This window comes from Python bivittatus, unplaced genomic scaffold (genome assembly GCF_059951505.1).
Source record: "Python bivittatus isolate LINGU-HERP-01145 unplaced genomic scaffold, Pbiv_v1 ctg000510_np1212, whole genome shotgun sequence".
In the NCBI taxonomy this organism is placed as follows: domain Eukaryota; kingdom Metazoa; phylum Chordata; class Lepidosauria; order Squamata; family Pythonidae; genus Python; species Python bivittatus.
The window spans coordinates 1,823,262-1,838,922 of NW_028277081.1; the positions used below are offsets into that span (position 1 = coordinate 1,823,262).

Consider the following 15,661-nt stretch of genomic DNA (forward strand, 5'->3'; position numbering starts at 1 on the left):
TCTTACCACTTTCTTGAGGTCCTTCAAGGACAGTGAGATAGAGGGAACAAGTAGCGTGGATGTCATATGATTCAGCTGCGAAAGGCTGGTTGGGGAGCAATTTGCCATCAGCTTTGCTTCGCTGTCTCCTTTCTAGGGTGAGCGAAGGGAGAGATGGATAGTTTATCAGCCATTTTGGTGACAAGCCAAGACAGATGTCTTCTGGGGGAAAGCATAGATGGTGTGAATCACTGACGTGCTTTCTCTTCTTACCATCTGCTCCCCGACATTGTTGTTTAGCAACACTCTGCCGCCAAGATCAGTTGGCTTGAATGGGGAACATGTAGTCAGCCTCAATGCCATGATCTTGAGAACATAAAAATGTAGAAGGATTAGGCAAAAGGCCCAAGAATATTAAAGAAGCTGATAAAGAGGAATAGCTTTTCCCCACTCCTGCCCCCTGACAGCTGTTATTGAAGATACCACGGCCTGTGATTCAGGAGTTAATATTCAGCCAACAATCCCGCTCAATCAATCAAGTTTTATTACAGTCACTGACCAGCAAGAGATAAATAACTAAGGCGCTGTAGAAACCCAAACACTGATGACATAATTAAAGAAAATTATACCACCATTTATTTGAATTAGATCATTCATTACACAAGATGGCATTCTGATATGATCTCAGACGTTATCGGCTGTCGAATTTTACCAGCTATCCTACAAAACCGGGGAACTTTATGTGACAGATTACGGTCTGGTTGAAGAGAACAAAATAAATATAAAACTCATTGATGCAATATAAAAAAAAAATATAGCAAGTGGGGCTATAATTAAACTGGGAGAATCTCTATAAAAGGTGCGCTATCAAACAACGCTATCCAATGTTCCCGCTGTCTTTTATCGTGCAATTTTCTTACATCTGCTCCGTGTGATATTAAAATGCACTAACTGAAATCTTGCAAAGTATTTGGAGTCGAGACATCTATTTGCTTTACAATTGTGAGGCTGCTTTCTTAATTTTGGGGAGACTTTGCTCTGACCTACTCCGTCCGCCATCCTTTGCCTGCGAATTAGTCCAGCCTGCTAATACCACCGAGGAACTCATAACTCTAGAAAAGACCGGAGGATGTGTAGCGTTTCACTTATGATCCGTTTCCAGCTACATCAAAATTAGCAGTCAGGATGAGAGAGGGGAAATGCCTTCAGGAAAAAACATAATGTTAGCCCAAAGCTGAAAATGATCATCCGCGTCTTGGTCTCCACCTTGGGTAACTTCATCTTCGTACAGGTCAATAATGTTGACCCATTCTAAAACCTCCATATTCTTCTTCCAGGATGACTCAAGCAACTGTAGTAACTTCCAGCAGAGAGATCTGTTCCTCCCAGATCTCTCTGTCCATGTTTAAAAGGCTGACTGATTGCCAACAGGCTAGATTGTCTAGCGAAGATAACGGGAGGGAGGGGAAGCATGTCCAGACTTGCAAGATCCTGTTACTCTAGTGTTTTTCAAACTTGGCAACTTTTAGATGGGTGGACTTCAACTCCCTGAATTCCCCAGCCAGCATTAATCTCTCAGCCTGGTCTACCTTGTTGGGCTGACAACATTATCACCTACTTGGAACCCACAGGATTTCACACCTGCGGCTTAGAAAACGCAGTTTGGTCACCAAGTCCCTCTCTCCATATCAACCCCTTCAATGCAGGGTGTAAAATTGTCACCTTGCAAGCGTAGACATGAGGACAGCTACCCAATCTTTTCCTTTGGATTCCAGGATCCCTTCCCCTGGCAGGGACAAAGAATGACACCCTTCATGTTTCGTTTTTTTCGCTCCCAAGTGTGTCTATTGTGACCTGGGTCTCAGAGAGACAGAGAGGTTTCTTCATATAAGTTATGATAGCAGGAATGAAGCTGCACAGATCTATGTATCTCTCTTTATTCAAAGACTGTCGGGCCTCACACGCTAAAACCCCCTTTTATTCTTAGGGAAGAATCCCACGCTGGATTCCTACTAACATCTACCTCACCAAGTTACCGTTGTGCCAATAAGATGAACTGATATCATAAATAAAGATGAAATTTTGTAATGTTTGACTGCTGCTTCTGCAGCCTCTCCATGAACACCTGCAGTGAAGGTGAGCTTTCCACCTCTCTGGTCTTCAGTCCTGCTGCCAAGTTTCTCTTCCTGTTGGCAAGTTTCTCCTGACATTCAGAGGGAAGTTGTCTTCCTCTCATTTAGGCCCATTTGTCTGAATCTTGCATGCTGGAGACAGAGGTCTTGACCTTCTTTCCCGAATTTGAAAAGTTCTACCCTATCAATCCTCAGTTGTCTTTTTGCTAAACCGAACCAAATATCTTTGTTCTTACTTTGTAGGTCTTAATTTTCTCATCCCTTGATTGTCCTTGTTGCCTTTTCCAGTTGCTCTGAATCGCTCTCCATGCGTGACCCCCAGAACTGGACACAGGTGGGGAATGAACACTTTAACTGAAATAAACCCACGTATGGCCACCATCACTGATGCCTTCAACACAAAACCCAGGTCTCCACATGAAAAGGAAGTTGGATGAAGCTCCAAATCTTGGAACTGCTCTAAAGAAACCCTCAAAACCTCGTTCTGATCAGGATGTCAAGGAAACCATCACCACTGTATTTTTTTTTTTTAGCTCAGTTGCACAAAGTAAACAAGGTCTGTTCTAAGTCACAAACCCTTATGTATTTTGGCCAAGTTGAGGATGCCATCATCATGGGCCAAACCCACAGGACCCTGTGCAGCTCTACTTAGAGAAATGTAAGAATGCCACGTCCTCTTTGGGTCCTGCAAGCCAAAGTCAAATTTGCCATCTTTCAAAGCAAGAGATGATTCCATGGCTGAGGTTTTCTCCTTCATGGGAAACGATTTAAGAGATTCCTCCTTCTCCTCCTGATCGAGGAAGGGGGCTTGGGAAGCAGCGCAAGAGCACCCTCCCTAAACCTGGGGTGCCAATCTGCAGAGAACCCCACCTTGCTCAACCAAAGACCTCAAAGGAAAGATGCTCAGAAAATAGAATCAAATTCAATCCCTACCTGGTGGTAAATCAAGGGGAAAATGAGTCTGTTGACCAATCAATAAGAAAGCCACTCTTTTACGGTTAACTCGAGCATGAAAAGAGCTATCTTAAACCTCAGACGGATCTCAATCAGTGATGGATAGAGACTTTTTAAAACTGGAAGAATCAATAGGTTTCCTAACTACCACGGAAAGTGACCCGGTTTCCCTTCCTCTTTTAATTCATCACTTCAGTATGGGTGAGACTCAGCTCCAAAGGGTCACTTTTAAGGGAAGTGACAGCTCTTGGCTCTACCACTTGCAAGACGCTTTCAAGAGGCCTCTGTTTCCCCCTCACCCCGCTTTCTGTATTTCTCTGGAAGCCTCCAATGGAAAGATCCCAAAGGATCCTTCACGGGAGGTGCCAGAGATCATGGGGCCAGTGAACAAGAAGGCCAACCATAAGCCTTGTAGCTTCTTGAAGACTAACCAGTTTGCTGTGGCTTCATCATCATCTCCAGTTATAACAACTTCCAAATACAAACTGATAAACACTTAGCCCATAATAAGCCAGACATGACTTACAAGAAACAAGTATGGATAACTGCCAGGGCAGTAGCTGGAGACAGGAGGGTTCACGAGAAAGAACTAGAGAAAATAGCGAAATGTGAAGACCTTCGGATAGAGTTCAAGCAAATGTGGAAAAAGAACTTCCTTGAGGTGTCGGTATGGTATGCGTTTGGTCCCATACCAAAAGATCTGGAGAAGCACTTGGACACAGTAGGAACGGACAGAATCTCAACTCATCCATTACAACAATGTGGATTACTTGGAACAGTGCATATATTCTGATATTTTTAGCTATCCCAGAACCTTGGGAAGGATCTGTTAGTCAAAAGTGCCAAACCCAATCAAAACTATCTGGTAGAAAGCAACAACATTAGTTTTTAAATCCCACAAGTCTCTTTCTCTCGCTCTTTTTTTGGTTGGGAGAGGCTAATGTTGGTGCTACCCCTCTTGAAACCTGTTCCACACAGGCTCGATTCCCACAACTCGCTGAACTCTAAAGATATTAGTGTAAGAACACAAGGAAGCCATGTTGGGTCAAGCCAAGGTCCATTTTAGTTCAGCATTTTGTTCCCACAGTGCCAACCAGATGCTTCTAGGAGCGGAAGACCTGCCCCTCTTCCACCACTGTTCTTCTGCAACTGGGATTTGGAGGTCTGCTGGTCTCAATCTTGAAGTAACTTGGAGTCTTTAAGGTGAATAAGCCTTGACAGACCTGCTCTCCGTGAATTCCTTTTGTCTGTTCTAATTGTCCTTCCAAGAAAACTCACAGGGTGGTCCTCTAACAAAACACAATGACTGTGTTCACATAAGAAACTTGCTGCCATGTGGCCATGGAGGGTGGAAACCCAGGCTATCCTGCCCTAGCCCAGCTCCTTGTGGAGAGATTGTGTCCAGGGCTGGGCAACACAATTCGAAAAGGATAAGTAACAAATTGGAGCAGAGAGGAGTTACCAAGATGGTGATGAGTCAGGAAACTGAAGCCTGAGAGGAAGGATCTGGGTGTGTTTAGCCCACAGAAAAGATTACTTGGGGAGAGATATATCTGAAGGGTTGTCACTTCTTCTCTTTTGCTCCAGAGGGCAGGTCCAGAACCTACCAAGAAACAAATTCAGACTTCACACCAGGAGGAACTTTCTGACTGTATCAGTGGCCAACCCATGGAACAAAGTGGCAAGCTCTCCTTCATTGGAGGCCTTCAAACAGAGGCTGGATGTTGACCTGTCAGAGATGCTGTAATAGATCCTTCATGAATCAGGGTGGTTGGACTAGGTCACCTCTAAGCTTCCTTCCAGCTCTAGCATTCTATGAAATCCTCCGGATTTCGATGCAGAACAATCTCTAAAGAAGCTCAACCCGAGCCGTTTCCCTGCGAAAGCAAGTCGTTGGCAACTAATCAATCCAGCAGATGTTCCACACCAAGGTGAGGTTTTGCCTGAATGATGAGATGAAGGCTTGCTTATCCATCATGGCTCTCTCGGTTAGGTCTGGCCTCGGTTCCCTTGCTTGGTCCCTGATCTCAGCACATTTTGGGGGATGATTATGTCAATTAGCAGAAACACCTGTGCCGACCCCTGCCAGCTCTGATCAGCCCAGCCAACAACGCAGACAGCCCCAAGCAAGGTTTTCCGTCCCAACCAAAGAAAGGGACCAGAGACAACTCCTTGCTGCTTTGATTAATAACAATAATTCCACCCCGCAGCTCATGTGTGAGTGGTTCTTCCCCCCCTACTGTTCTGGAGATGGAAAACTTAATGCCTTCCCTTGCCAGCAACCCACAGCAGAGGGGCAAGAACTATAGAAATCCTTCTGTTCTCTCAGCATAAGAAATTGTTAATTACTTCTCCCGTAATGGATTCCACGGTAGGATGCACACACACACACGGCTGAAAGAAGCTGTATCATCACCTCACCGGGTGGCAAAGGTAAGCTAGGAATTTTGTTTTCTGAAACTCTTCCCAATATGCTGCCTAAAGGTGCTTCAGCAACAGCGGTTCAGAAAAGAAGAGCCGGATGTTCTCCTTCGGATCAATGTCATCCTTCCTCTTCTATGTGCCAGCTTCACAGCGAGAGACAGCGGTGAGACGCAGCTGCTCAAAAAGCAAATGTGGTTTTAGGCTACATCAAGAGAAACCACAGACTCATAGGATTGGGAAGGCAAGACAAGGGTCATCTAGTCCAACCTTCTGCAATATGCAGGGAAACCCATTAAACCATCCATGAGAAGTGCCTGCCCAGCTTCTTGAAAGCCTCCAGAGATGGAAGATCCACCCCTTCCGTAAGGGGTTGGATCATTGGACAGATCTTAGTGTCAGCCTACTTTGCCTGAACACACGAGGGCTAAGCTGGGAAAATTGTGCAGACACTCTTAAGTTCCACAGCCAACATGAGAACGTTGCTGGATGGCCCCACTGCCATCTGGTCCACCCTTTTGTGTCTCCTGGTAGCCAACCAGCTGGATTGAGGAAGATCAGAAGCCCAGGAAGAAAGATAACTGGTTTCTTTCACAGTCACTAGCATCTAAGGGGCACTGTGATTTTTAAGAGAACAAACTATGATCATAACTAGTAATTACTGATAGCTCAGTCCTCTGTAACTCAATCCAGGTTCATAGCCTCAAGAGGTAGTCCAGTTTATCACAGTTTTATGTTAAACAGTCCTCCTTCAAACCTGTTTTTTTTCAGCTCAGATTCCATTAACATTTATGAGAAGTTAATGTTTAGCATTCTTGTATGTCTGGCTCATCTTAAAGATCTTCTGCCATTTGGGGGTGTCACAACTCATGTAATCTGAGACCAGTGTGGTTAGTTGATGATTCAGTGTATCCTGTGAACCAGAAAAAGGGTAATGTAGTGATCTGTTGTGTGAATGTTCTCCATTTGTGGGAACACGTTTGTCACAAATCCAGAAAAATCCTGAGAGGAGAACAACAATGACATCTTGGTTTGTGTTTATTCAAAGAGAAAGGCACAGTATAAATTCCATCTTTGATGATGGAAAAGTCCAGCAACTGGGGATGATAAAAGCTGTAGATTTTGGGATTGGGGCAAAAGGAATAAAGTAAACCTTTCTGGTACCAGTGAAGACTGAAATCACCAAGTGTCTTGGGTCTAGATGCAGAGTGATCTTAGATGATACACCTGGATGAAACAGAACTCCTTCTTGACCAATATCTGACATCTACCAGCAGAAGTTATGGTTATCAGGAATGACATATTCCAAGTCAGGTGCCCTAGGGACAAGTTTGAATGAGGTTGGGTGGGAGCTTGAAGTAGTAGACGAAGGTCTCATGATAGAGGCTGGTGATCTTAGCAGAGAGACTCCCAGTATGAGTCTCTTGATGTGAGAGATGGGATGAGTTGAGAGAGGCTAACTACACCCTGGTACTAAGATGGAAGAGAAAGCTAACTCTGTCTGTGAAAGTTGCTTGCTTGCAGTCCTATGAGAAGACCAGGGCTTGGAGGGTGGATTGTTTCCCTTCTTTTGGACCCATCTTTGGAAGGTCCACCATGTGAATTCATATTAGTATGTGATGGAAGCTGTTTGCAATAGTAGGACAATCAATTATGATCTTGCTCTTCTATCCCACTCAACCTCCAGACATGCAGTTGGGACCCAGGTAGTTGAATCTCCATAGACTCAGTAGGTCTGGTAACTCCAGGGCATCCCTGGGCAAAATGTTCCTATGTCTTAGTCACAGAACTTCTTGGCCCAACTGGATGCTCTTAGCTTCAGCCCCCCTCTCTGGCTTTGAACTAATGTCAGGAATGGGGGGAAGGTGTACAATAGGTCTTTGGGCCAAGTTGTACTGAAGATGTTTATTGCTCCTGATTCCTGGAACGAGAAGGGTGAGATGAATTTCTAGTGGGAGTTGCCAGAAAACTCATGGATGGCTTCCAAAAGATTGACACAATTTGTCTGACCCCTGTGGGACTGAAGGTCCATTTGCTGAGGTCCAGTCAGTGGCTCAACTCTTAAACATCCCATTTGCTTGCCTGCTGCTACTACTGTGGTTGTTGCTATCATGATCATCTATTGGACAGAATTACCAAAGACAAGGGCCTTAATTCAGGGGGCAGGCACTATCTCTTTGATAGTGTTTTATCAAAACATGCGCAGGTGAAAAAGGACAGGGGTCTGATGGCACTTAAACGTAGGGCTGCTGTGCATATTCTCATTCTGTCCTTCTTATTGCTACAGCTGTTCTTTGGAAAGGCTGCAGATCGCACTGGAATTAAGGAAGAACAAAGACAACGCATGGAATTCTTCCTAAATCTTGGGAAGGAAGGAAGGAAGGAAGGAAGGAAGGAAGGAAGGAAGGAAGGAAGGAAGGAAGGAAGGAAGGAAGGAAGGAAGGAAGGAAGGAGGCAGGCAGGCAGGCAGGCAGGTGAGATGGAGAGAAGGAAGGAAGGAAGGAAGGAAGGAAGGAAGGAAGGAAGGAAGGAAGGAAGGAAGGAAGGAAGGAAGGAAGGAGGGAGGGAGGGAGGGAGGGAGGGAGGAAGGAAGGAAGGAAGGAAGGAAGGAAGGAAGGAAGGAAGGAAGGAAGGAAGGAAGGAAGGAAGGAAAGCAAAAGAGGGAAGGAGGGAAGGAAGGAAGGAAGGAAGGAAGGAAAGAGAAAGGGAGGGAGGGAGGGAGGGAGGGAAAGAGAGAAGGAAGGAAGGAAGGAAGGAAGGAAGGAAGGAAGGAAGGAAGGAAGGAAGGAAGGAAGGAAGGAAGGAGGCAGGCAGGCAGGCAGGCAGGCAGGTGAGATGGAGAGAAGGAAGGAAGGAAGGAAGGAAGGAAGGAAGGAAGGAAGGAAGGAAGGAAGGAAGGAAGGAAGGAAGGAAGGAAGGAGGCAGGCAGGCAGGCAGGCAGGCAGGCAGGCAGGTGAGATGGAGAGAAGGAAGGAAGGAAGGAAGGAAGGAAGGAAGGAAGGAAGGAAGGAAGGAAGGAAGGAAGGAAGGAAGGAAAGCAAAAGAGGGAAGGAAGGAAGGAAGGAAGGAAGGAAGGAAGGAAGGAAGGAAGGAAGGAAGGAAGGAAGGAAGGAAGGAAGGAAGGAGCGAGCATAGGCTCCATTAAATGAGGGTGCCATGGTCCACCAAGTCAAATGTCCTGCCCCAGCTAAGGAGTTCCCAAATTGCCTGAATGGACCAGGTGAACTTCACGCAGGGCATGGATATTGCAGGAGAAAAAAGGGACATGAAAAAAGGGCCTCCGTGCCACTTTCTGCCCCTCTTCTCCAGCGACCCAGCAAACAGCGCCACCCTCTCCTTCCGATGCCATCAGGAGCGAAAGGCCTCTGCTGAAGGCCAAACCGGACCCTGGCAATTAAGAGCGGTCACTTGACAGCTGTTCAGGCAGACATGTGCCACAGCAGTGATTCGGACCTGTCAGACATCATTATTATTGAGCGGCAGGATTAACTTGTGCTTAAACCAGAACCTGGGGGAAGCCAGTAATTAGCCTGAACCAGAGGCATTTGCCAAGGAAAAGCCAGCAGGCCGGCACGGGAGGTGCTGAGCGCATGGTTTGGGTTGGGCACCGAAAGAATGAGAGAAGCAACAGTTATGGAAATGCCCAGAAGGAGAGGAGTGAGGGCAGGGGGAGAGTAAAGAGGACGATTTGGGGACGGCGTGAACAGATCTGATTGTTCTTGGAGACCTTTAGCATCCAGTTAGGCCCTGCTGAAGGTCTCTGTCGTCAGCCCTGTATGCGGTCTTGGTTTACCATGTAGTGCATGGATTTACAAGCAAAGAAGGACATGTTCCCATTCCTCAGAAGGGAGTCCCTGGTCGGAGGCTCCCAAAAGCACAGGAGGGACAAAGCAGCAAGCTGAATCCCAAGAATTAAGCTGAATGTTTCGGCAGCCAGGTTTGCTCCTCAAAGTCTGGAGCGTCCGGCCCTTCCACCGTTGACCTTCACGCAGAGGTTGGGTTGAACTCTGGATCTTCACGATCTCATTTCCTCCAAGGAAACTTGTGAAATATGTACACAAATACACCCACATGTGCATTTGGAAGGCTGCGATCTACTTCACCAGCCTGATAACGTTCATCTGGAGTTCCGCTTCTTCCTTTAGGATGGAAGGACAATCCAGCTGTGATATCCATAGCAGGGTTGATCTGCTTAATCAGTGCCCATTTGCAACCCCTGCTCTTCTATCGGTAAATAACCCACCAACTGTTTTTTAAGCAAGGATTCCTTCAGTTTCAAGCATCCTTCATCACCGTTGCATCTGTTCTTCATCTGAGCACAGTCTAGATGACCTCTAGTAGACCCTGCCAAATCTTCTCGTGTTTGTAAACGTTCAGGTCTGCCGTAATCTGCCTGATGATGTCTCCAAAGTTTTCTTCCCTTACGATAGAGGCTTCTGTTTTTCTACCTTATTCCCAGGTAGTTTGAGAATTTCTTCTGAATTTCTCTTGGGGTGCGTTTCAGCCTCCTTTCTTGTTTAGGTGCTGGAGAATGCTACTCCTGGTAGTAGCGTTGGGCTACATATCTTTCCATCACTTGAATTCTCTGGGGATGCTCTTAATCTGAAACAGCCCCAGGGGAGGAATGAACTCTAACCCTCCTCGGGACGTAGTAGGAAAGCGAGGCGTCAGAGAGGTTACAGACTCCTGGAGAGATGGCTGGCCAGTGGAAGTCCATCCTCCACAGCTCTGTTATGGGGCCTGCAAGAACCCACAAGCATTTCATCTCAATGCTGTCTTCCCGGGAAAGGCATTTAAAAAAGCTATTTTAAAAAACTGAAAAAGAAAGAATGGGAACTGTTTTTCTGCACAGCCCTGAAGAACTTGTCTCGTCCTGGAGCTTTCAAATGAATACAACTTAGAATCATAGAATTGTAGGGTTGGAAGGGACCTTGGAGGTCTTCTGGTCCAAGCCCCTGCCCAAGGCAGGAGTCCTCATACCATCCTGGACAAGGTTGTCCAATCTTTTTTTTTTTTTGGAAACCTCCAACGATGGAGCCCCCACGACTCCAGGAGGCCAGCCGTTCCATGGCTGAATAGTTCTCACTGTCAGGAAATTCCTCCTTGTTTCCAGGTTGGATCTCCCTCTGACGAGCTTCCACCCATTGCTTCTTGCCCTACCCTCAGGTGCTATGGAGAATCCATCAACACCCTCTTCCCTGGGGCAGCCCTTCAAGTATGGGAAGACAGTTATCAGGTCTCCCCTCCGTCTTCTCTTCGTTAAGCTAAACATACCTAGTTCCTTTAGCTGTTCTTCATAGGATTTGGCCTCCAGACCCCTCATCATCCTTGTTCCTCTTCTCACTTCACGCACATTAAGTTGGTACACCATCATCAAATTGAGACCTCATCTACCCTAACTTTCCTAAGGTTTGATTGAAGGAATATTTGGGGACAGGGGAGGGAATATTCTCACTGTTTCTTTCCCCGAAGAGAACATCTAGCAGCTTTCGTCCTCTCGCCTTTGAACTACTGAGAAAAGCCGGTTTCTCATTTATCCCAAACAATGCACGGGTATTTTCCCTGCGAGAATGCGTGTGGGTGGAACCAGCCACCCTTGTAATGTGCGTCAACTTGCGTTGCCAGGAGCAACAGAGCTCCAGAAGGCTTGGTATGCATTGGAGGAAACCAACATTCCTCCAAGATTCTCTCGAGAGGTGAATTGAGAACCACGCAATAAGAGCTAAGTCCATTCTGGACTCTCCAGCCATCCATGGGAATTGGGGAAGGGAAGTGACATCACCTGTGTCGTCGTCTAGCATGTAAATGATGTCATGATATGTGTGATGTCATCATGGCTCCCAACAGATCCCTCAGCATCCATCTCCCTCACTTAATGACCCACACCTCTGAGTCTATGTGGTCTCCACTCCCGAGCTATGCCTCTCACAACCCCGGCTAGCTGAAGGTGACTGTGACAACCTTAACACTGCTCTGTGTTTCCCTGGGCAAACCCCTGTGGAGTTTCTCCCTGCCGAAGTGATAAAACCAGGATACACCATATTTCTTCGACCCAGCGCCCGGTTGGGTTGAGAGAAGAGCAAAACTGGACTTCATTTGCACTGAAACGTGGTTAAAAATCAAGTTAAGGCAGGGAGTCTCTACATAATTAATCACTTTCCTGTTGGGACACACTTGAATTCTTTGGGATGGCTGAAAGATGCTCGAGATGTTTCTAAGGAGAGGACGGAACCTGCTTTCCACCTCCCGGGTATCTCCATCACTGTCCTCTTAAAAGAAGCAGAGCAGAAAACCCCCTTCCCTGGATTTGCCCCCCATGCTTAAACCTGGTTTTGTTTTTTATGGCTTCGTGTTTGCTTGGGATTCAGTACAGTGAAAATGGGTGGGTGCAAACAATGAGGGCGTTGGGCAAAGCTTAGATGAAGCATCTGTTAATGCCAGCCTTTCGAACCTGGCACCTCCATCTGGGCCTCCAGCTTCAGGATTCCCAACCAGGTTGGCCATAGGCCTTCCTGTCTGGGGAAGATGGGTGTTGTAATCCCAGCATGCCCAGTGGGGGCTAGGCTGGGGACAGTTGGTCTAATTCTTCAGAAAATGAGCCTGTTAGAGAAATTCACCTGGATTTCTGAATGTATGGATTAAAAAGGGCTGTATTTGGGGAGGAAGGAACCACATTATGCAATTTTGAAGGGGGGAAAGGTATTATGTCTGTAACTGTGTAAAGAAGATCGGAAGTAGCTTCTTTTGGTATTTCTTTTCCTTTCTGTTTTTCTTTCTATTGCTTTCAACACTTTTTTTCCCCTTGATCTCCTCCTCTTTCCCCCGGCTGCTTTCGCCAACTCTAACCCACCTCCGGCAATTTAATTTACTAATGGTGCGCTGAAAGGATGTCCTCAACACTGGCATGGCGAAGAAAATTTGACATAAGTGGGGAAATCCACTTCCTCCCCCGGACCAGCTGAGCCAGAGGTACTGGTGTGAGGAAACGATGTCGAGTTCCCTGCTGAAATTTCATTATGCCAATGCCTCACTGATTTACTGAGTTTATGGATAAAATCCCTTTAAATCCCCAGCAAGCCCCTTGCACAAAAACGAAGGATCAGTGTGACTCCCAATTTGCTCACGGCCGGAATATTTTCTTGAAGCTCGTGCCAAAATCGGTTTTTGACTGCAACCTTGTTTTTTCCCCTTCTTCTTTTTTTAAGCTAGTAAAAATACTCCCAACTGGGGCCTCTTATAACACAGACCATTTGGGACTTGCTGGGTGGTGGAAGAATAGGGAGGAAGCGTTTCGCTCTCCAACTTGGTGTAGATTTTACAGCAGGAATGACAATGCTGCGTTTTCTCTGAAAGGCTGCAAAATGCTGGAGGAGTGATCAGTGAAAGGACGGGGAAGAACCGGGTGGATTACACAGCAGAAGCTACGAGAGATGGAGGAAATTCCTTTTGGGATTAAAGTTATCTAAATTGTAGAAGAACCAAAATTCCACCACCCTTAGAAATGGGAGTTTCGTCTTTGCCACTGGCCAACGACACAAAGGCGTTATCTTTGGGGAAACTGTTTGCAAGAGCAGCGCACGTTTAACAGCGGCGGCCCCAGGAATGCGCATGGATGGCAACACGCGCCCAACAATACATAGCAATTTGAATCTCAAAGTAACACAGAAACTAGACCAACTGAAAAAAACTGGAATGGACAGGTTGGTGACAACAAGATGCCGAGAGAAACTGAAATTGACAGATTCACCAAACAACAGGCGAGAGGAAGAAAAGCCAAATTGACAGACCAACAAAATTAAAAACTGAACCCAACAGATGTGCCACCCCTGGACGAAGGCCCCAACTTGGAGAGCGTGATACAGATTTTGTCACAGAAGTGTCTCTTCCGAATCTTAAAATAAAACAAGAAGTCACATTGCATCAGTGGCTGAAAAGAAGCTGTATTTCTGATGCGATGGGCAACATCTGAGAAGATCATGTCCTCAGTCCCACCTACCAACCCTCTGGAGGGCTGCAGGAGATGATCCAGTGATACCACTGGAAGACGTGTGGCCCAACCTTTTCAGCACTTCTTGAGGTGGACCTTAAGGGTAGAGGTGGAAGCAGAAGGTCTCTCAGAAGCTCTTGGCTCCCATTTACCCTCTTCAAAACATCCTCAAAGACAGTGAGATCTCAGCCTGCTGAGGCACCACGGGTCACATCACAGATGGAATGGGGACCACCACCCATGTCATTCCTGCCTACCGAGTGACCCCCACCAGATTGCCCCAGCTCCTCCATAGAAAAAAGAGCATCCACTGAAACACCAAGAAGACAGAAGCACCTACCTGAAGTGTCTCCTGGTATTTTAGGTGGCGGTGGTGGACCTTCAGCTTTTTTCTTGCTACCACCAGAAGTCGACGGTGGCAGCAGTGTGCTGATCCCACTGGGGTGGTTCCTAGGTGCACCAACCCCTGGACCAGGTCCTTTGGACTGTACGGTTGAAGAAGCAGCTGTTGTGGTGGTGATGGTGATGGTGGTGGTGGTGGTCATACTGCTGGTCACACTTTCCAAAACTGAGGTGGCAGGGCCATTATAAATCCTGGGAAGGGTGCTGGTCTCCAGGGCTTCCAATGGGCTTGTGGATCCCCATACTATCACCTCAGTCTCCAGCGTTGGCTTGCTATTTGCTTGGAGGAACCTTTTCCTTCTTTTCAAGTAAGTCTGGGACACGGTACTCCTGTCTGCCAGGGGAGGGTTTGGTTTCATGTGGGTGAAAGACGGCGTTCGCCTGCTTTCCCAAAAGAGGTCCGCGACATTACGTAGCCTTTTGAAATGGTATAGGTTGGCCAGATGTCCATCGGATTGTTCCAAGTAGGGGAAATCAAGGCTCCCTGGAAGCCCAGGCTTTCTGGCTTGTGGTCCAGACCTAAAGCTCCACAAAAGATGGTGAGGGAACCCATGCCAGCGGGCAGGTCTCTGCAAAGACTGGTGCCGATGGTCTCGGCCCAAAGATTCACAAGATGAGAAATCCATGGCAAGTTGAAACATGGCTATTAAAATCCAAGCATGGCTTCGTACAGGAGAACCTGACCTGTGGACAGACAGGGAAGTGTGTTAGATTCAGACGTACCAGAAAACCCAACTCTAGTCATGCCTGTTTCAAGACCGCCGCAGTACAGAGGAGTAACCTCAGGTGGCACTTTTCTCAGCATCGAGGTCAACTGGGTTTCCAACCCTCGGGCAGCTGATAGATTGTTTCTCACCCAACTTGTTATAAATATCCTAGGTCCAAAATAAGCCTGTATCTCAACCACAGACTCTGCCCTTGCAATCAGTTCCCCTCTCATTGTCATTTTCTCCCCTGGTGTTTCTATCTTCTTCCCTTTGAAACGTCCTTATTTCATATTCTAATCTATGATCCACTGTGTCTTTGACAGCCCCCCATATGGGTTTATCATGCAACTCCACCAAGCACCAACCCTGATGGCATTTCCATAATGCCTACTGACCAGCATTGGGGTCTCTTCATCCAGTCTTTGCCTTCTGTCATGTTCCACCTCTGCAACCTTCTCCAGAACCTACCTTACGGCTCACCATTTCAGCAGAGCCTTCTCTGAGCCACCCTTGGTAGGCCTTCAACTAATTTGTCTGTATAAGTGCCCTCCGCTCATCTCATCTCCTCCGCAAAATTGTATGGCTGAGAATCCTCTCAGCAGAATGCCCGTGGTGAATGTCTCCTCGCCTCCTCCTACAATCCTCCTCTTACGCTCAAACACAAGCACCAAAAATGCTTCTTGGAAACATGCTGTATTTCTCACTGATTTCTGTTCTTAGCCCCAGGCAGGTCAACCAGCTATATCTTTGCCCCTGCTTCATTTAACGGTGTGAGAAATCCACCTTATTTTCTCTCTTGGCTAAAGGATTCATGACGGAAAGAAGCAGAACCCATTCTAGATAGATGTACCGAGATGGAATCAACTCCTCCCAGACTCAGCTACTGTTGAACGGGGTCCTATTCTAGAACCTGAACTCCAGGCCTATCAACATAGGTGGGGAATAGAAAAGGCAACCTTTCAGAGCCAGAGGCTCCATTTTAAATGTTAAGAACATGCTGTGGGCATTTTCACAAAATGGTTGCTAAAGTGGACAGGAACTAATACTTAAAAAAAAAAAAAAAAACTGGGAATGAGAAG

The 15,661-nt window shown here is 46.7% G+C and overlaps 1 protein-coding gene across 3 annotated transcripts in view; it reads right to left on the reverse strand.

Moving 5' to 3' along the window:
* AJAP1 (adherens junctions associated protein 1) overlaps positions 1-15,661 on the reverse strand; it is a 97,607-nt gene that overhangs the window by 41,092 nt on the left and 40,854 nt on the right. For all 3 annotated transcript variants that reach the window (XR_015797385.1, XR_015797384.1, XM_088147621.1), the window contains exon 2: positions 13,814-14,559. Coding sequence is in view for 1 of the 3 variants with exons in the window: in XM_088147621.1 (XP_088003747.1) it covers positions 13,814-14,559 (746 nt within the window). In the remaining 2 variants the exon portion in view is untranslated. The remainder of the gene's footprint in view (positions 1-13,813; positions 14,560-15,661) is intronic.